The sequence below is a fragment of the Tyto alba genome, unplaced genomic scaffold (assembly GCF_018691265.1).
Source record: "Tyto alba isolate M040663 unplaced genomic scaffold, T.alba_DEE_v4.0 Super-Scaffold_28, whole genome shotgun sequence".
NCBI classification, from domain to species: domain Eukaryota; kingdom Metazoa; phylum Chordata; class Aves; order Strigiformes; family Tytonidae; genus Tyto; species Tyto alba.
This window is the reverse complement of record NW_024881302.1, coordinates 16,231,707-16,245,057: the sequence shown is the minus strand read 5'-3', so window position 1 is coordinate 16,245,057 and position 13,351 is coordinate 16,231,707. Positions and strand designations below refer to the sequence as shown.

Genomic DNA, 13,351 nt, shown 5'->3' with positions numbered 1-13,351 from the left:
GCAGCATAAGGAGATGATCTCTCTGTCTTGCTTCCAGCATGAGGCCCATACTCTTTCTTCTTCTACTGCTCACAACGTGGTGGAAAGTCCTGAGCTTCCAGCCCTTCCAAATCTGTGGCACATACTTGTCATGAAAATCATCTCATCTCTGCAAAATCAAATCATTTCAAGAAAAAGTAGAAGGCTGTGTGAAAACCAGGCACTGTTCTGGCAGAGCTGCATTCTGCAGAAAGTAAATGAGCTGGTAAGAGTAAGGCTGCTGCAAGGATGGGACAGCAGCACTGCAGGACACTGCTGACAAGCAGTTGCACATGGTGGAGGGGTCACCCACGTGTCCCATCACCTCAGATAGGCAGACCAGTCCCCCAGACACCTCCCGTTCCCTAGCACAGGGAGGCAGTGGGGCTGCTCTCTTACTTTCTTCACTGAAAAGTCCTACTTGAGCATGTCACACACACTTTGGACAGCTGGGACTCTGTGCTGGAGGCAAATGCTTGTTCCTCTTACCTTCCTCAGGCAGAGTTCAGAGACATCTGTACCTCCCTAGCCTGAACAATAATTTGAAAGCAAAAGCTAAGAAAGAGAAGTGACTTTTTCAAATCCCCCAAATTCAATCCTGTCAGAAAATTAAGACAAACAGATCCCGCAGATCCATCAGGTCTCCATGGTAGACTGGCTCCAGGGCTCTGGGCTGCTTTCCCTGTTACGCTCTGCACACCTTGTCGTGGGCACCGTCAAGCTGCATTGCAACAGCTCAGATGTGCCCAGCTGCTGCTTCCAAAGCAGACACAGGCTGACATTCTTCTGTGGCTCTATGGAAGACACGAAAGGGCAGCTGGAAAGGCAGGTCTAGGTGTACATAGATTGGGTCTCAACTATAGTACACAGATGTACTTCCAAGCTCAGTGTGCACACTAGAATCACTCTGACTTTAAGCCTTTGTTAGACCCACGTGTCTTCTGCTGTGTCTTCCACCGGTTGTCTAAACTGTAGGGTTTGTTTGCTACTGTCTTCAGGATCCCACACTGAACAGCAGTGGTTGGATTTGTCCCGAGTGTACCTCAGTAAACTGATGGTTTAGACTGGAAATCAGGTAGAGGGCAGAAAACACCCCCCAGAAAGCGTAGGCTACTAAGTCAATATTCTAAGTTTATAACACAGCTGTTGCAATAGCAAGGACCAGAAGTTGATGTCCTGGATCATACTTATTGCTCCTACATTCCCAAGTTCTTTCCTCCCTGAGCCAGTGATAAATGTCTCATTAATAACCAGGGCAGCAAAATAAAAACAACTCTGAAAAATCCTAGTTTGTATGTCTTCCAACTACATGGTTTCAAAATATTCTAGTTAAATAATTTTACTTAAAAGAAGTCATGCAGTTCTGACTGAAAGAAGAATCTCTGTTTTAACTCTGCTTTTCATCTCGCAAAAAAAAAAGAAAAAGCTGTCTGTATTCGCTTACTCTGCATAAAATTTTACGAGTTCAAAAGTACAGTTCTGATGGAAATTTAAATGATTAAATTTCATTTAAACAGCATTCCCTTTTAGTAACACTCTGGCTCCCAGCCTACGAAAGACAAGGTCCCCTTTTTTCCCAATAGGCCTTAACAAATCTTTATCTCTCCAATTATATCTGGAGTCATGTGATTCTGATGAGATCCCACATCATCTACGGAGAGTAAAATCATTGTATTTGTCTAAAAAAAGATATAATCCTCAAGGGATCTCAGCCTAGACAAGGCTGAGGACTCCAACACAACTTCAGTGTAATGAAGTACTGCATAAGGGAAAATACAGGTTAATGAGCTCACTCAAACTGAGTTGTATCAGGTTAATTAACAAATGAAATATTCCACTTTTGATTAAACTGATCCCAGACAGAGTATTTAATTTATTTTTTTCCTAATGAAAAATTGAGTATTAATCTGCAAAAATCAACATTTTCCAGTTGACCATGTTGATTTTGCTGGAGTGATATTTTCTTCTGGAAAATAAACAAATTCATACACTAGAATATATCTTGAGCTATGAAAACAATTGTTTTCTTTCACTCTAACACTGTCATTCATAGCTGCTGCCCATCAACATTTCTCTTAATGCCAAATAACATGAGAATTTTTTCAATTTCTCAGCCTCTGCTGAGATAACTTGCAATCCTTTTCCCTTTTGGGGTTGTTTTTCAATGTGAATGCTATACTGCCGTTCCCTTTCAGCAAATTCAAACTCTTAAAACTTTCTGTCTTTCGAAGTGGAAAAGCTTAAGACTTTCCACTTTTTCATTTCAGGCATTCATTTTCCCTCAATTCACATATTCACAAAGAAGTGGTAATAATTTTATCAGCGAGGTATCATCCATGCTGTGGAGCTTCCCCGTCGGTCCGTTGGAGCAGCAGGTAGCTGTGCAGGGGGCGAGGGAGCGGGCAGAGCAGGGCATGCCCAGCGCCTTTGTGCTAACTGGGACCATCTGCCATGGCAACCGTGTTCTCTGCGCTGAAACTCTCCCTGATGTGAAAAATCTTGCACAGTATCTGAAAGCAAACATCTCCACAGGCTGCTCTCAAATCACATCTAATTGAAAGACATCCAAGTCACAAGACTCGTCTGATTATCTTGGTAACACCTGATGGATGTGTACACACATCTGTCATTTGGAGAGCTGGAAAATAGTGCAGATTTCTAAATGATTGGGAGAATCAAGGAAACAATGGTGTTGAGAGAGGCTTTCAATGATCCTGATGTCAAATCAGACCTAACTTTGTAATCTGGAAAACATTAAATCGAAGAGTTCTGAGTTCCTTTAAGCTTTTCAAGCCACAGAATGGGAAGAGGAGGGTTTTCACCTCTTCATCCTACAGGTGACCATCTGCCATGCTGTGCATGCTCTGTGCTAATGTAAATATGCCAAAATAAACTGGTCACCAGTGGTCCAGTAGCTGTGGGACTATAAGGTCTCCCCAGAAAACCGTGAAAGGCTAGAAACGGTGCTCTTCACATAAGATGTAGCTGATATAGATACCTCATTATATGAACTATGACATGTCTTCTGCGATCACCCCTGTGACCATTAGCAGTTCCATTCAGGGTGGTGATTAACAAATATCAAAGGAGTATGTAACTGATAAGACACTAAAGCCCTAGTTGTAGAAGGAATGTGGTTCAGTAGCTCCCACTCCTTCCAGTTATTAGCTGTGGATCAATGTGGATTCTCTTTTAACCATACCAGTGTTTCTCTCCAGGTAATGCCCAAAAAGAGTATTTGCACTGGATCTGTGCCTTAGCTCCAGAGATGCATGAGCAGGGCAGGCAGAGATGAAAGTCACTGACAGCAAAGAAGGGAACTCCTTTCACAGCTGGGATTACTCCAGAAAATGAAAACATCAAAAGCTGATGTGTGTCAAAATGGAGGGAAAGACAGGTGTGGGACAGAGCATTACTCTGATAGCATGGCGTGTCGCTGTGAGCGGTGAGCCCTGAGGTTGCAGCTTGAAAGATGTGCAAGTGACTGCAGGTAAGAAGCTAAGGGATTGCTGGAGGGGAGGGGACCTTGAATGTCAGAGTCTGTACTACATCAACCTGTATTTCTTCTCCACAGTTAACACCATAACAATATTTCTTCTCCAGTTTGCCCATCTATCCCCTCTCTGTTCCTCTTAACCATTGCAGTTTAAGCTGCCTGTTTCAAGGTGAACTCCAGAAACTTCTCCCACCTTAGCTACCCAAAGATTTTTCAGTTGCTTTTTGGGTTGAGGTGCCCTCTTTTTCCAGGCAGACACACCTGACTTGGAGTAGGGAAACTGAGATAATATCAACCTTTCAGACACAGACTTTTAAAGGAAGTACACTGCAGTACACTGCAGATGAATATCCAGTTTTTCAAATGAAGTGAAAAAAGTTGTGCTTCCATTTCTTCTTGTGAGCCTTTTTTCCAAGCTTGTACCTAATAACTTTGTGACAGATTCTCATTTAGTGTTTTTTGTCTGGCCAGGTGATGTACAGTGAAATCAGGCTGAATGACAGCATGATGTGTTTTTTGGTCTCTCCAAATCTAGTGAGTCTAGACATGGTAGAATGGCTCTGCTTCTCAATAAATTTCCCACATTGTAAGCATGGTTTCTGTCCCTTTTCCCCACCAAACGCAGCCAAATGCAAGGTGCAACACCTTAAAGTGAATTTTGTTTGCCTGTGACTATTCTACAAGCCATGTCACTCCACAGTAATAACATCTGCTTCTTATTTACTGTCTTCTGTAGTCATTTGTAAGCTAGATGAGCTAAGATTTATATTACCATTTTGTTTACCAACAAGAATACTGAATAGCGTTACACAGCTTACCAGAGGATCATGCTAGAAGCACCCGTATTCCCTGATAAGTGCCCATTTTGAGCTCTGTCAGTAAGCCAGTTCTGTTAATTCCATATAAGGAGAGTTTTAAAATCAGAATTGAGTCTGGTGTAATTTAAAAACCATGGGCATACCTTGATGATTGATATTCCATCCCATACCTATTTCTGTAGCCCTGAATGCTTCTGCTCATATTTTGCACTAACTGACACTGGGGTAAGCATCTAAGTTCTCTTTGAAATATGGGACCTATGTGTTAGTCTTCCAGCACTTAGAATTTTATTCTGTTTATAAGGAACTACCAGAACACCTCAGGTGCCTCCTTTAAGGCTGCTGGGTTAAATGGATGAGGACAGACACAGCCAAAGAGAAGGCCACACAGTTTTTGCTCATGAGGTAGAGAGTAACTTACCAAATAGGGAGTGGTTCAGTGCCTATTCCCTTTCTTTACTTTGTTATGAGTCTTAGCCTGCGGGGACTTTATATCCACATTTTATGTATGATAGATGTTCATACAGCTAGTCTGTCTAGCAGGATCAAGAGGACCTAAAAACCAAATTCCCAGTGCACTGCAGACACAAAATATCCCCAACATCCTATAAAAAACTGAATGTCTATAATAAAGCAATCACCACCACAGAAAACACAGCTATCATGTATCTCAGGGAGAGAGCAAGAGTCATCGTGAGGAACATGAACGGATCTGAAGACTCTTATCATATAGCTTTAATTCCTATGGCCAGGCCTATCTTATCTTGTAAGCAAAAAACAGGGATTTGTTAGGAATTCACAAGTGCTTTTCTGAAATGGACCCTTCCCCACTTTGTAAAGGAAGGCAAAAATTTGTTCCTATCCCTGTTATCTAGCCTGAGGGAGATTTCCCTTCTGATCCCAAATTAGATCATCAGTTTAATGTTCAGTGCATGAGCAGACATATCAATTAGATACTGAGAAGCTGTAATAATGTCAACAGCAGCAAAACAACCTCCTCACATACTGTCTCCACCTGTAGCCAATTTTTGATGCTTTAGAGAAGGCATAAAGCCCTCCAGAAAATATGATAGGCATCAAGCCAACAACTTTTTTTTCTTGGCTCCCACTGGTGACCAGTGGCAATCCTGAAGCATGGATGTCATGCAATAGAATATGGACATGGCATGAGCAAGGCAGTCAGACCACGAGGGCTCCTTTCAGACCTCCTTAAGATACCAACAAATCAGCTACGCAGGGCTCACTCCAAGCTTCTGCATGCCAGAGACATTGCTCTTCCCTCATACAGTTCTTTCTGTGACTGTAAGAATTATCCATTTCAGCCCATGGATTTCCTTTGCTCACACTGCCCTCTGTGGAGGTGAAGGCCAGAGATGCACTTTCTGGAAACCCCTCCTTGGATTTTCACTATTTTTCTCAATTAAATGTTACTCAAATCATATTATTTTCTTTATATTTATCCATATATATAAGGTACCATCACACTCCCTCTAGATCTTCAATTTGCTATACTAAAGATGACCAGTTTTTCTTTTTTCCTGAAGGAGATTCTCTTTCCTTTAACTACCTTGGAAATCCCGTTCTGCATCTGTTCCACCTCCCCCTTTTTCTTACCATAATGATGCACAAGGGCATTAACGAAATGTACCGGTGTCACCTGAGCCTTCCACAGTGGTTCTGTTTTTTCCCTGGAATAACACCTTTCCTTTATATTGCAGCACTCTACAGCTCCCAGTCAGCCCACAGTCAAATACTGTCCCACAAGTTTTTTCTCATCTTTTGCCTGAAATTGATAACTACCCATGACCTCACAGAATTTTATACCTTAGAGTTTAGTGCTTTTAACCATTTTTAAATTTAATATTAGTCTCCCATTTCTATCATAACGGCTCACAGTTTTAGTTATGCAGAAAAATTTCTCCTCTGTAATGCCAATATTCCCAGACTTTGTGTCACAGCATATGTAAGCGGTGCATTTGAAGTAGGATTAGTCTCTTCAAATTAAGACTTCTGTGTTAGAAATGGCAACTTCTTAGGTTCCTTTTTGGCCAGTGAGTTAAAAATGTAATCCCAGGGCTCAGATCATCCCATATGAAGAGGAATTTAATCGCCCCAAGTACTCACTGCTCTCTACTGACTGTAATGATGATGTTGATCCATTTAGGCACAGACATCTACATTTGCTAATGTCCACAGGTTTGCTGTAGGATTCATCTTGGGGTTTTTTTTTGTTTGTTTGTTGGGGGTTTTTTTGGTTTCTTTGTTTTGTTTTTTTGTTTGTTTGTTTTTTTTAACAGATTCAGTGACACGACTTGTATCCCTAGTTCTTTTTCCTAGATAGCTAATCTCAGCAATAACAGAATCAGTCCCAAAACCAAATTGAGGACAACTAGAAATATCTAATTGCCATTGTGATAATTTCCCTTTTTATATTCCTTGACACAGCCTCTTTGTTAGACCGTTCTTTAGTCAGGTTACAATCTCTCTTTATCCCCATCATAATAAATAAAATAAAGTAAAATCTACACCACAGATTCAAGCAAAAGTTTCACCTACTTCACTATCTTTGTATCTCACCCAATGATAGATATTCAGGGAGGAGCAAAGAGGTGGGTACAGGGTGATTCTGCTCATGTTCTACCCTTGTGATGACAGTACTGCATCAGCAGTTCAGGAACCTCCTGGTCAGAGGTTGCCTTCAAATCATCATGTTAAAAACACAAATGGATGTTTCCTCCCTGGATCCATGCAATCCCACTTCTGGCCTTCACAACCCTCCCTGGCAGGGAGCTCTGTAGGAACAAGTATTTCTTTTTGTCTGTTATGACTTACTGTTCTTAAATCAGGGAAGCAGTCAACAATATTTCTTCTCTGATCTCTGTCATTCCCAGTTGATCCCCACCAATATCATAGTTTTCTGCACACTGTGCCTGCCTTCCAGTTTGAAGAGGCTCAGGCTGTTTAGCATTCCCCAGTGTGGACGCGTGCCTACATCTATCACCACATTGTTACCATTCTCTCCGTGCTCTGTAGTTCTTCTGTAAAGAATTTTCAGTGGGACATTCCATCAAATGCTTTTTTGTAAATCCATAGAGTCTAGGTCTTAAAGCATTACCCTTGTCTAAGAAGTGATTTATCTTGTTAAAAGATTTACCTTTAGTAAAACCCTACCTTTGATAAAACCCATTTGTTGCCATGTACTGAGTGCTTTCCCTGAAAACTGTCCTAAGGTTGCTGTGTCAGGTGGCCTGTATAATTTTTCTCCAGTCTTCTTTGAATACAGCAGTGTGCAGATTCTTGCTACTAAACCTGCATTTTCATGTGCCAATTATTTCAACATCCTCAGATGGAGATTATCCAGGCACCCTGGGTTCAGTTCCTCTATCGCTGGAAATTTTATCTTTAATATAGAGCTCTACCTCCTCAATTCCTTTTACCACTCTTTCCTTCCTAAACAATTTATAACTAGCAATTTTTACATTCCAGTCATGCGAATAGACCCACCAGGTTTCAGTCATGCCAATTATACTGTATTTCTCATAATCCAGCAAGAATTCCCAACTCCTCTTGCTTTTAATTATATACTCACAAGGTGCTTCTCCCTAGTCTCTCTCTCTGGACAGCCGCCTATGGTGAATCACACATGCTTATTATCACACGGTGGTGGGGGAGAAGGGTGATGCAGTACTGCTCTGGATCTGTGAAAGTGTATGGCAGGTTCTTGTCTTTATATGTTACAGATTTATTCATTTCTGCAGGATATACCTCTCTTTTTCTCTGGCTCCTTCTCAAATGTGCATTTAATGTCCATATTTATGGCCCATTTTGATGCACATTTACATACCATGTAGGTTCTGCTCTACCATTTACTCTTTAAAGACTGCTAAGAAATAATGTGGTACAGAGCACACAAAGAGCTACAGACCCCTTGCCCTCAAAATATCATTCCAAGAATAGAAAACAAGCCTATTCATACCCATTCCTGATGTCCTTGACTTCCATAGAGCATGGTGAACAACATCGAAAGGCTCGTTGTCTGTTTAATGGGACAGTACTTTTGAAAGGTACCTAGGCAGCCACTTGTCCCTCTGAATGTGGATGTTATTACTGAGATTGTTTGTTCATTAGCAGCTAAAACAAGACCTGAGTGCATATTTTTTTTTCTATTAAAATCAAAACAAACACAATATTGAGCAAAATTGGCTAACTTGTTATTGCTACCCTGCGCTCAAGCTCCTCTACCTGTTAAGATAATATATGCCACCTTAACTACTTCATGTGTTAATTTTTTCTTGGCATGTATGTTCTTGAGTCACGTAATCTATCAGCTAGTTTACCACTGCTACTATTAACACATCGCTACTCTGGTATCTTGTGAGGTGTCCAGTACTGACACAAGCACAGACCTAGGCTGCAGGTGTGAAATAAGATATGCACTTAGAGACATACTCAAAAAGAAATGAAATGATAGAGAGCTCAGCTTTGAGATGCCCAGCCATAGCCAAGGAATTCACGGTATGGGAGGAGGCACCCAGTGCCCTGTGCAGTATGTGAGTGCAGGACAGGCCTCATGACCAGCACAATCTGCAGAGCTTGTGGGGTGTGTTTTAGCTTCATCCCTTTCAGGAGATTAGGTGCATTGCTCTTATAGAAGGTACCCCCACCTGCGTGGGAACCAAAGCACTGAACCCTCTCTGAAAGGGAGAGCCTTCATTCTCTTTTTGGTAGCCTGGGATTCATCATACTTTTGAGTCAGAAATTGTGCTAAATAATTACAGGACTCACCGGCCAATGAAATACATATGTGCCAGTCCCTCTATTTCCACAGGGGATTCACAGTTATATTTCTCAGGTGCTAAATGCTTTTTGGACTCGTTAGCCATTCGAGACATGGTGGATAAAAATAAACTCTAGGTTCACAAATTATTTCAATAATCACAGCATTCAATCTCTGTTAGAGATGTCAGTGAAAACTAGAAACTTGCAACGAGATGAAGGCCCGCTTCACTAGTCTCTGCACAGAGAGTGGATGGCATGCCTTTTGCACCTCAACTTTGGGAATCTAAATGGACATTTCAGGTAAACAGTGGGAGGAAAAGACACTCAAAAATTTGTTTGATTGCAACCTAAATGTCATTTTAAGGTGTGAAGGAGTTTGTTGAAGGAGTCTTGGCTCCTCCAACCAACTGGAAGCCCTGCAATCCTGTCCCTTGCAGCATCAACCTTCTGAGAACTGGCCCTGTTGTATCTGCATGACAAAATCTGCTGCACCAGTGCAGAGAGCAGAAAGTTTTGACAGTACTGGGAGAGAGAAATCAAAAGCCTGGTGGCTAGATGAAGAATTTGGCCCACAGCTGGGAATGTTGGGAGTCGCTGAAAGGTTTTGACAGCATCACACCAGAGAATGTTACTGGCATTCATGTATGCCTGGTGGGACTCATGTTGCTTAACCTCAGGCATCGGCACTGAGGAATCAGGGATGGGTCAGGAGCTGTAGAAATAGTGCTGACCATAGATTGTGGCCATATGTTCTGCTGACAGAGGTGTGAGGCTATGCAGTGGCTACTGAAAGGATTTTGCCTGGAGGAAGGCTGTTGTTGCAGTCATTTACAGTATGCTCTTGGTAAAGCTTTAAGAAAGATATTATTGAAAGTATGGAGTGCATTCAAACTAGGGATTTTGACTACTTTAATACACTACTATCTGTGTGCTTTGTGGTATTTTCTGGATGTTCTCCTGGCACTCTAGGGTGTTTATTAACAACATGGTGACTGTATGATTTGTGATACCTACAGGACTGTGGTCAGTAAGTGTGCTGTGGATGGTGTGATGAGCCTATGGGATGCATTACTCACAGATATATTGAGCGTTGGGGGTGTACACGTCAGCGTGATCACAGTGCTGTTAGATTGGGGCTGGCTGGTGCCTCACTGCCCTGGAGCTCAGATAAAATGATCACCAGTCACGCTGCAAAAGGCCATGACAAATTACTGACAGTCTGGTAGTACAAATCTGTAAGTCTGAAGGAAGACCTTTCATGGTTGTTTTATGGTGACACTCTTAGTGACAAATTTAGACCTGTGTCCATTACACTGTTCCTGTCCTTACCAGAAAAAACCTATGGTAAATCCTGAATGAGGCGGCTGTCTGTCTAAGCCAATATATCCTGTACCTGGCTGGATTCTTTCCAAAGGTTGGTCACCCCTGGTCTGCTAACTGAAGAGTACTTTTCGCCAAGTTAGTGTTTCAAATAAGAGGAAACACACATGTGGCTGCGGTGGCGGTGTGGGGAAGGAGAAACAGCCCCTCCTCTCCTGATTTCACCGTAACTTTCTAAAGCTGGCTTCCAGCTTTCTCCTGAAATCACCCACTACAGCACAGCTTTGTTTACCCAGTACAGAATAGAACACTGTATTTCTCTTCTCCCACAGATAACTCAGTTTTCTGAGTGGGCTAGAGTCACACAGTTACAACTTATCTCACACATAAATCTTGGCTTGGAAAGCTTTCCATATCTGCCAGAAATTTGGGCATGTTTGATCGTCCCAATCCCAGCTAAGACGCTTAAAAAGTCAGAGAGTCTTAAGCTGCTCACTCAGGCTGCTGTGGCCTAAGTTTATTTCCAAATCAGTAAGGAAAATAATATTTTTTGATATGTTTTTTCTAACATCAGGAGGGTTACTTTGATGCCCTCATTTCAGCATGGAGCTGTTTACTGACAGTCCCAAGGCTGGAGTTCATGAACTTTTCTTTTTGTATATTAACTTGAGCTTTAGTGACCAACTAATTCTTGAAGCACTGTCCTCAAAAATACCAGTAAGTGTGCATAGCACCTTGTGATGAAATGGACTGTGAGCTGCTCCCCAAGTTTGCCCCACTTTATAGTGCATCCTGACAGAGCAGTTTTACCAGAATCTCATTAACTTCCCATTATAAGGGAGGTTGTGTCCTCAGAGATACAACACGCAGGGTGATTAACTGTTCCTCCCAACAGTGGTGAAGGACCAACTCCCCAGCCTGCTCCCTGGGCAATGGCAGGACAGAATGGAAACAGCTTAGCAAGAAGGAACCAGTATCCATGAGCTATCACCATCCCATACTGTGTCACATTTGTAAACTTTATTTTCCAGTCACATAATCTGGAAAAAAAAGCTCTTTCAAAAGCAGAGTTTGGATGTTAGCTCTATCAGACAGCTCTGGGAGTAGGGACTGTTAGTTTGCATCTTTTGAGACTTAAATCAGTCCCATGGCTGCTACCTTCCATCCACCCTCAAGTCTTTTATTTCTTGGGAAGTGCCAGGGTATAGCAGAGGAAATGAATGCACTGTTAAGCTGGAGAGATGTCTTCTCGAGTGGTTCTCAGCAAGTAAATGGCTGAGCAGGGAACAGAAATGAGCTTTCTTGTGCCCAGTTATGCCCTTTAACTGACATTTCTCTACGCTACTTCAACAAACACACAATCCAGCCACCAGGAAGGGTTTGTGGGTGGTCTTTTCTTAAGGGATATCAGAAAAGAGGCAGTCTAAGCTACAGCGTGATCAAAACTGTGACCTTTGTGCTTTCCCTGTCATTCAGGCCACTGCCCTAGGGGTTATTTCAGGGGCAATTACAATTAGATGTCAGCACCCCCTTCACAACTCCCATCAGCTGCCTTTTGTGCGCTCTGGGGACCCAGCACTGACCAGTCTCCGGCTGCAGTGCCCATGAGGGTAGCACATACTGCTTATCGGAGGTTCTGCCGGCTTTGGAGCACAGACCCTGCACCAGCCAGCAGGTAAACAAGCAAATCCTTGCTCTCGCTGGAAACAGGTTGCTTTTCAACAAAGAACTGTTAAAATCCTGCCTCTCTCTGCAGGGTGAATCTGCTTTAAGATACAACACAGAACAGCTTGCCGGTGTGTTTATCACACTGAGCCAAACACAAAGCAACACAAGCTGGAAGGAAGTTGTTTTATACTTACCAGCAGCATTGATATTTTCCTCACAGGAGTACCAGATCCCAGTGTGGAAATACCTGAAAAGGAAGCGGTCATCTCCCGTCTCCCAGCTGTAATGAACCACATGCTGGTTTGTCTCATTTGCAGTCTCATTCCCGCTGTAGTTGAGGCAGTTTGTCTTCTTGTCTTTCCCACAGCTCGGCTTGGGGACCCTCTGTGTGCCCTCACACCAGTGGGTCGTGATAAAAGCTGTTGTAGAGAAGAGGAGAGCCATCAGATTCAGACTCACTGCTAGCAGGGCTCTGCATCTTCGATTTGTCTTCATGGTAAATCCGCCCTCCCTCCCCCTCCTGCTGAGAGAAGAAGTCAAAGGGGTTTGTTTTATTTGGGGGGGGGGGGGGGTGGGTTCAAAGCCTCTCACGATTCAGAATCCAGTTTTCCAGGCATCCAAACTCTCAGCTCCTTCCAATCTGTTGTTGTGGCAGTGAAGGAAACGCTGCAGCCAGACTCCCATTCTTCTCTTCACTTGAAATCCTGCCTTTGTACGTTAAAGGAGCAGCTGCAGGCGCGGGAGTGCGGCCGTCCCCTTGTAGTCGGTGTGCTTCAGCGCGCTGACAGGATCAGAGAGGGTCTGCCTCGCAGGGAGCACCGAGAGCAAGCCAACATCTGCTCGGGTACCACACATGGTCCCGGGGGCTCCGCAGCCGCCTCCGCTGGGAGACACCACCAGGCTGCGGGACCGGCTGTCCTCTGCTCCCATAGGATGAGGCAGGAGAAGCTCAGCGGGAGGCAGGCGGCAGGGACAGCTGCTGCCCGCTCCCACCGTCCTCGTCCTCGGCGGACCTCGGGGACCACTGCAGCGCGCTGACGGCCGAGCGGGACTGGGGGGAGGCGTCACATCTTAGTCCCCAAAAGAATCATTGTTTGGAGCTGCGAAATACATTTTTTATATACCAGAGGATGGAGATTAGTCCAGGAAGGGGGAGGGATGAAGCGGTACTTTAGCTTTTCTGCTCTGAGCTAGTGAGTAGTAAACCAAGGGTTTAATTCTGCTCCCAGCATGCCGGTGTAATTCTCTGTCT

The 13,351-nt window shown here is 43.3% G+C and overlaps 1 protein-coding gene across 3 annotated transcripts in view; it reads right to left on the bottom strand.

Moving 5' to 3' along the window:
• The window catches only part of GSG1L (GSG1 like), a 59,050-nt gene extending 45,939 nt beyond the window's left edge, over window positions 1-13,111 (bottom strand). For all 3 annotated transcript variants that reach the window (XR_004405805.2, XM_032983721.2, XM_032983722.2), the window contains exon 1: window positions 12,294-13,111. Coding sequence is in view for 2 of the 3 variants with exons in the window: in XM_032983721.2 (XP_032839612.2) it covers window positions 12,294-12,594 (301 nt within the window). In the remaining variant the exon portion in view is untranslated. The remainder of the gene's footprint in view (window positions 1-12,293) is intronic.
• Between the last annotated feature and the right edge of the window lie 240 nt (window positions 13,112-13,351).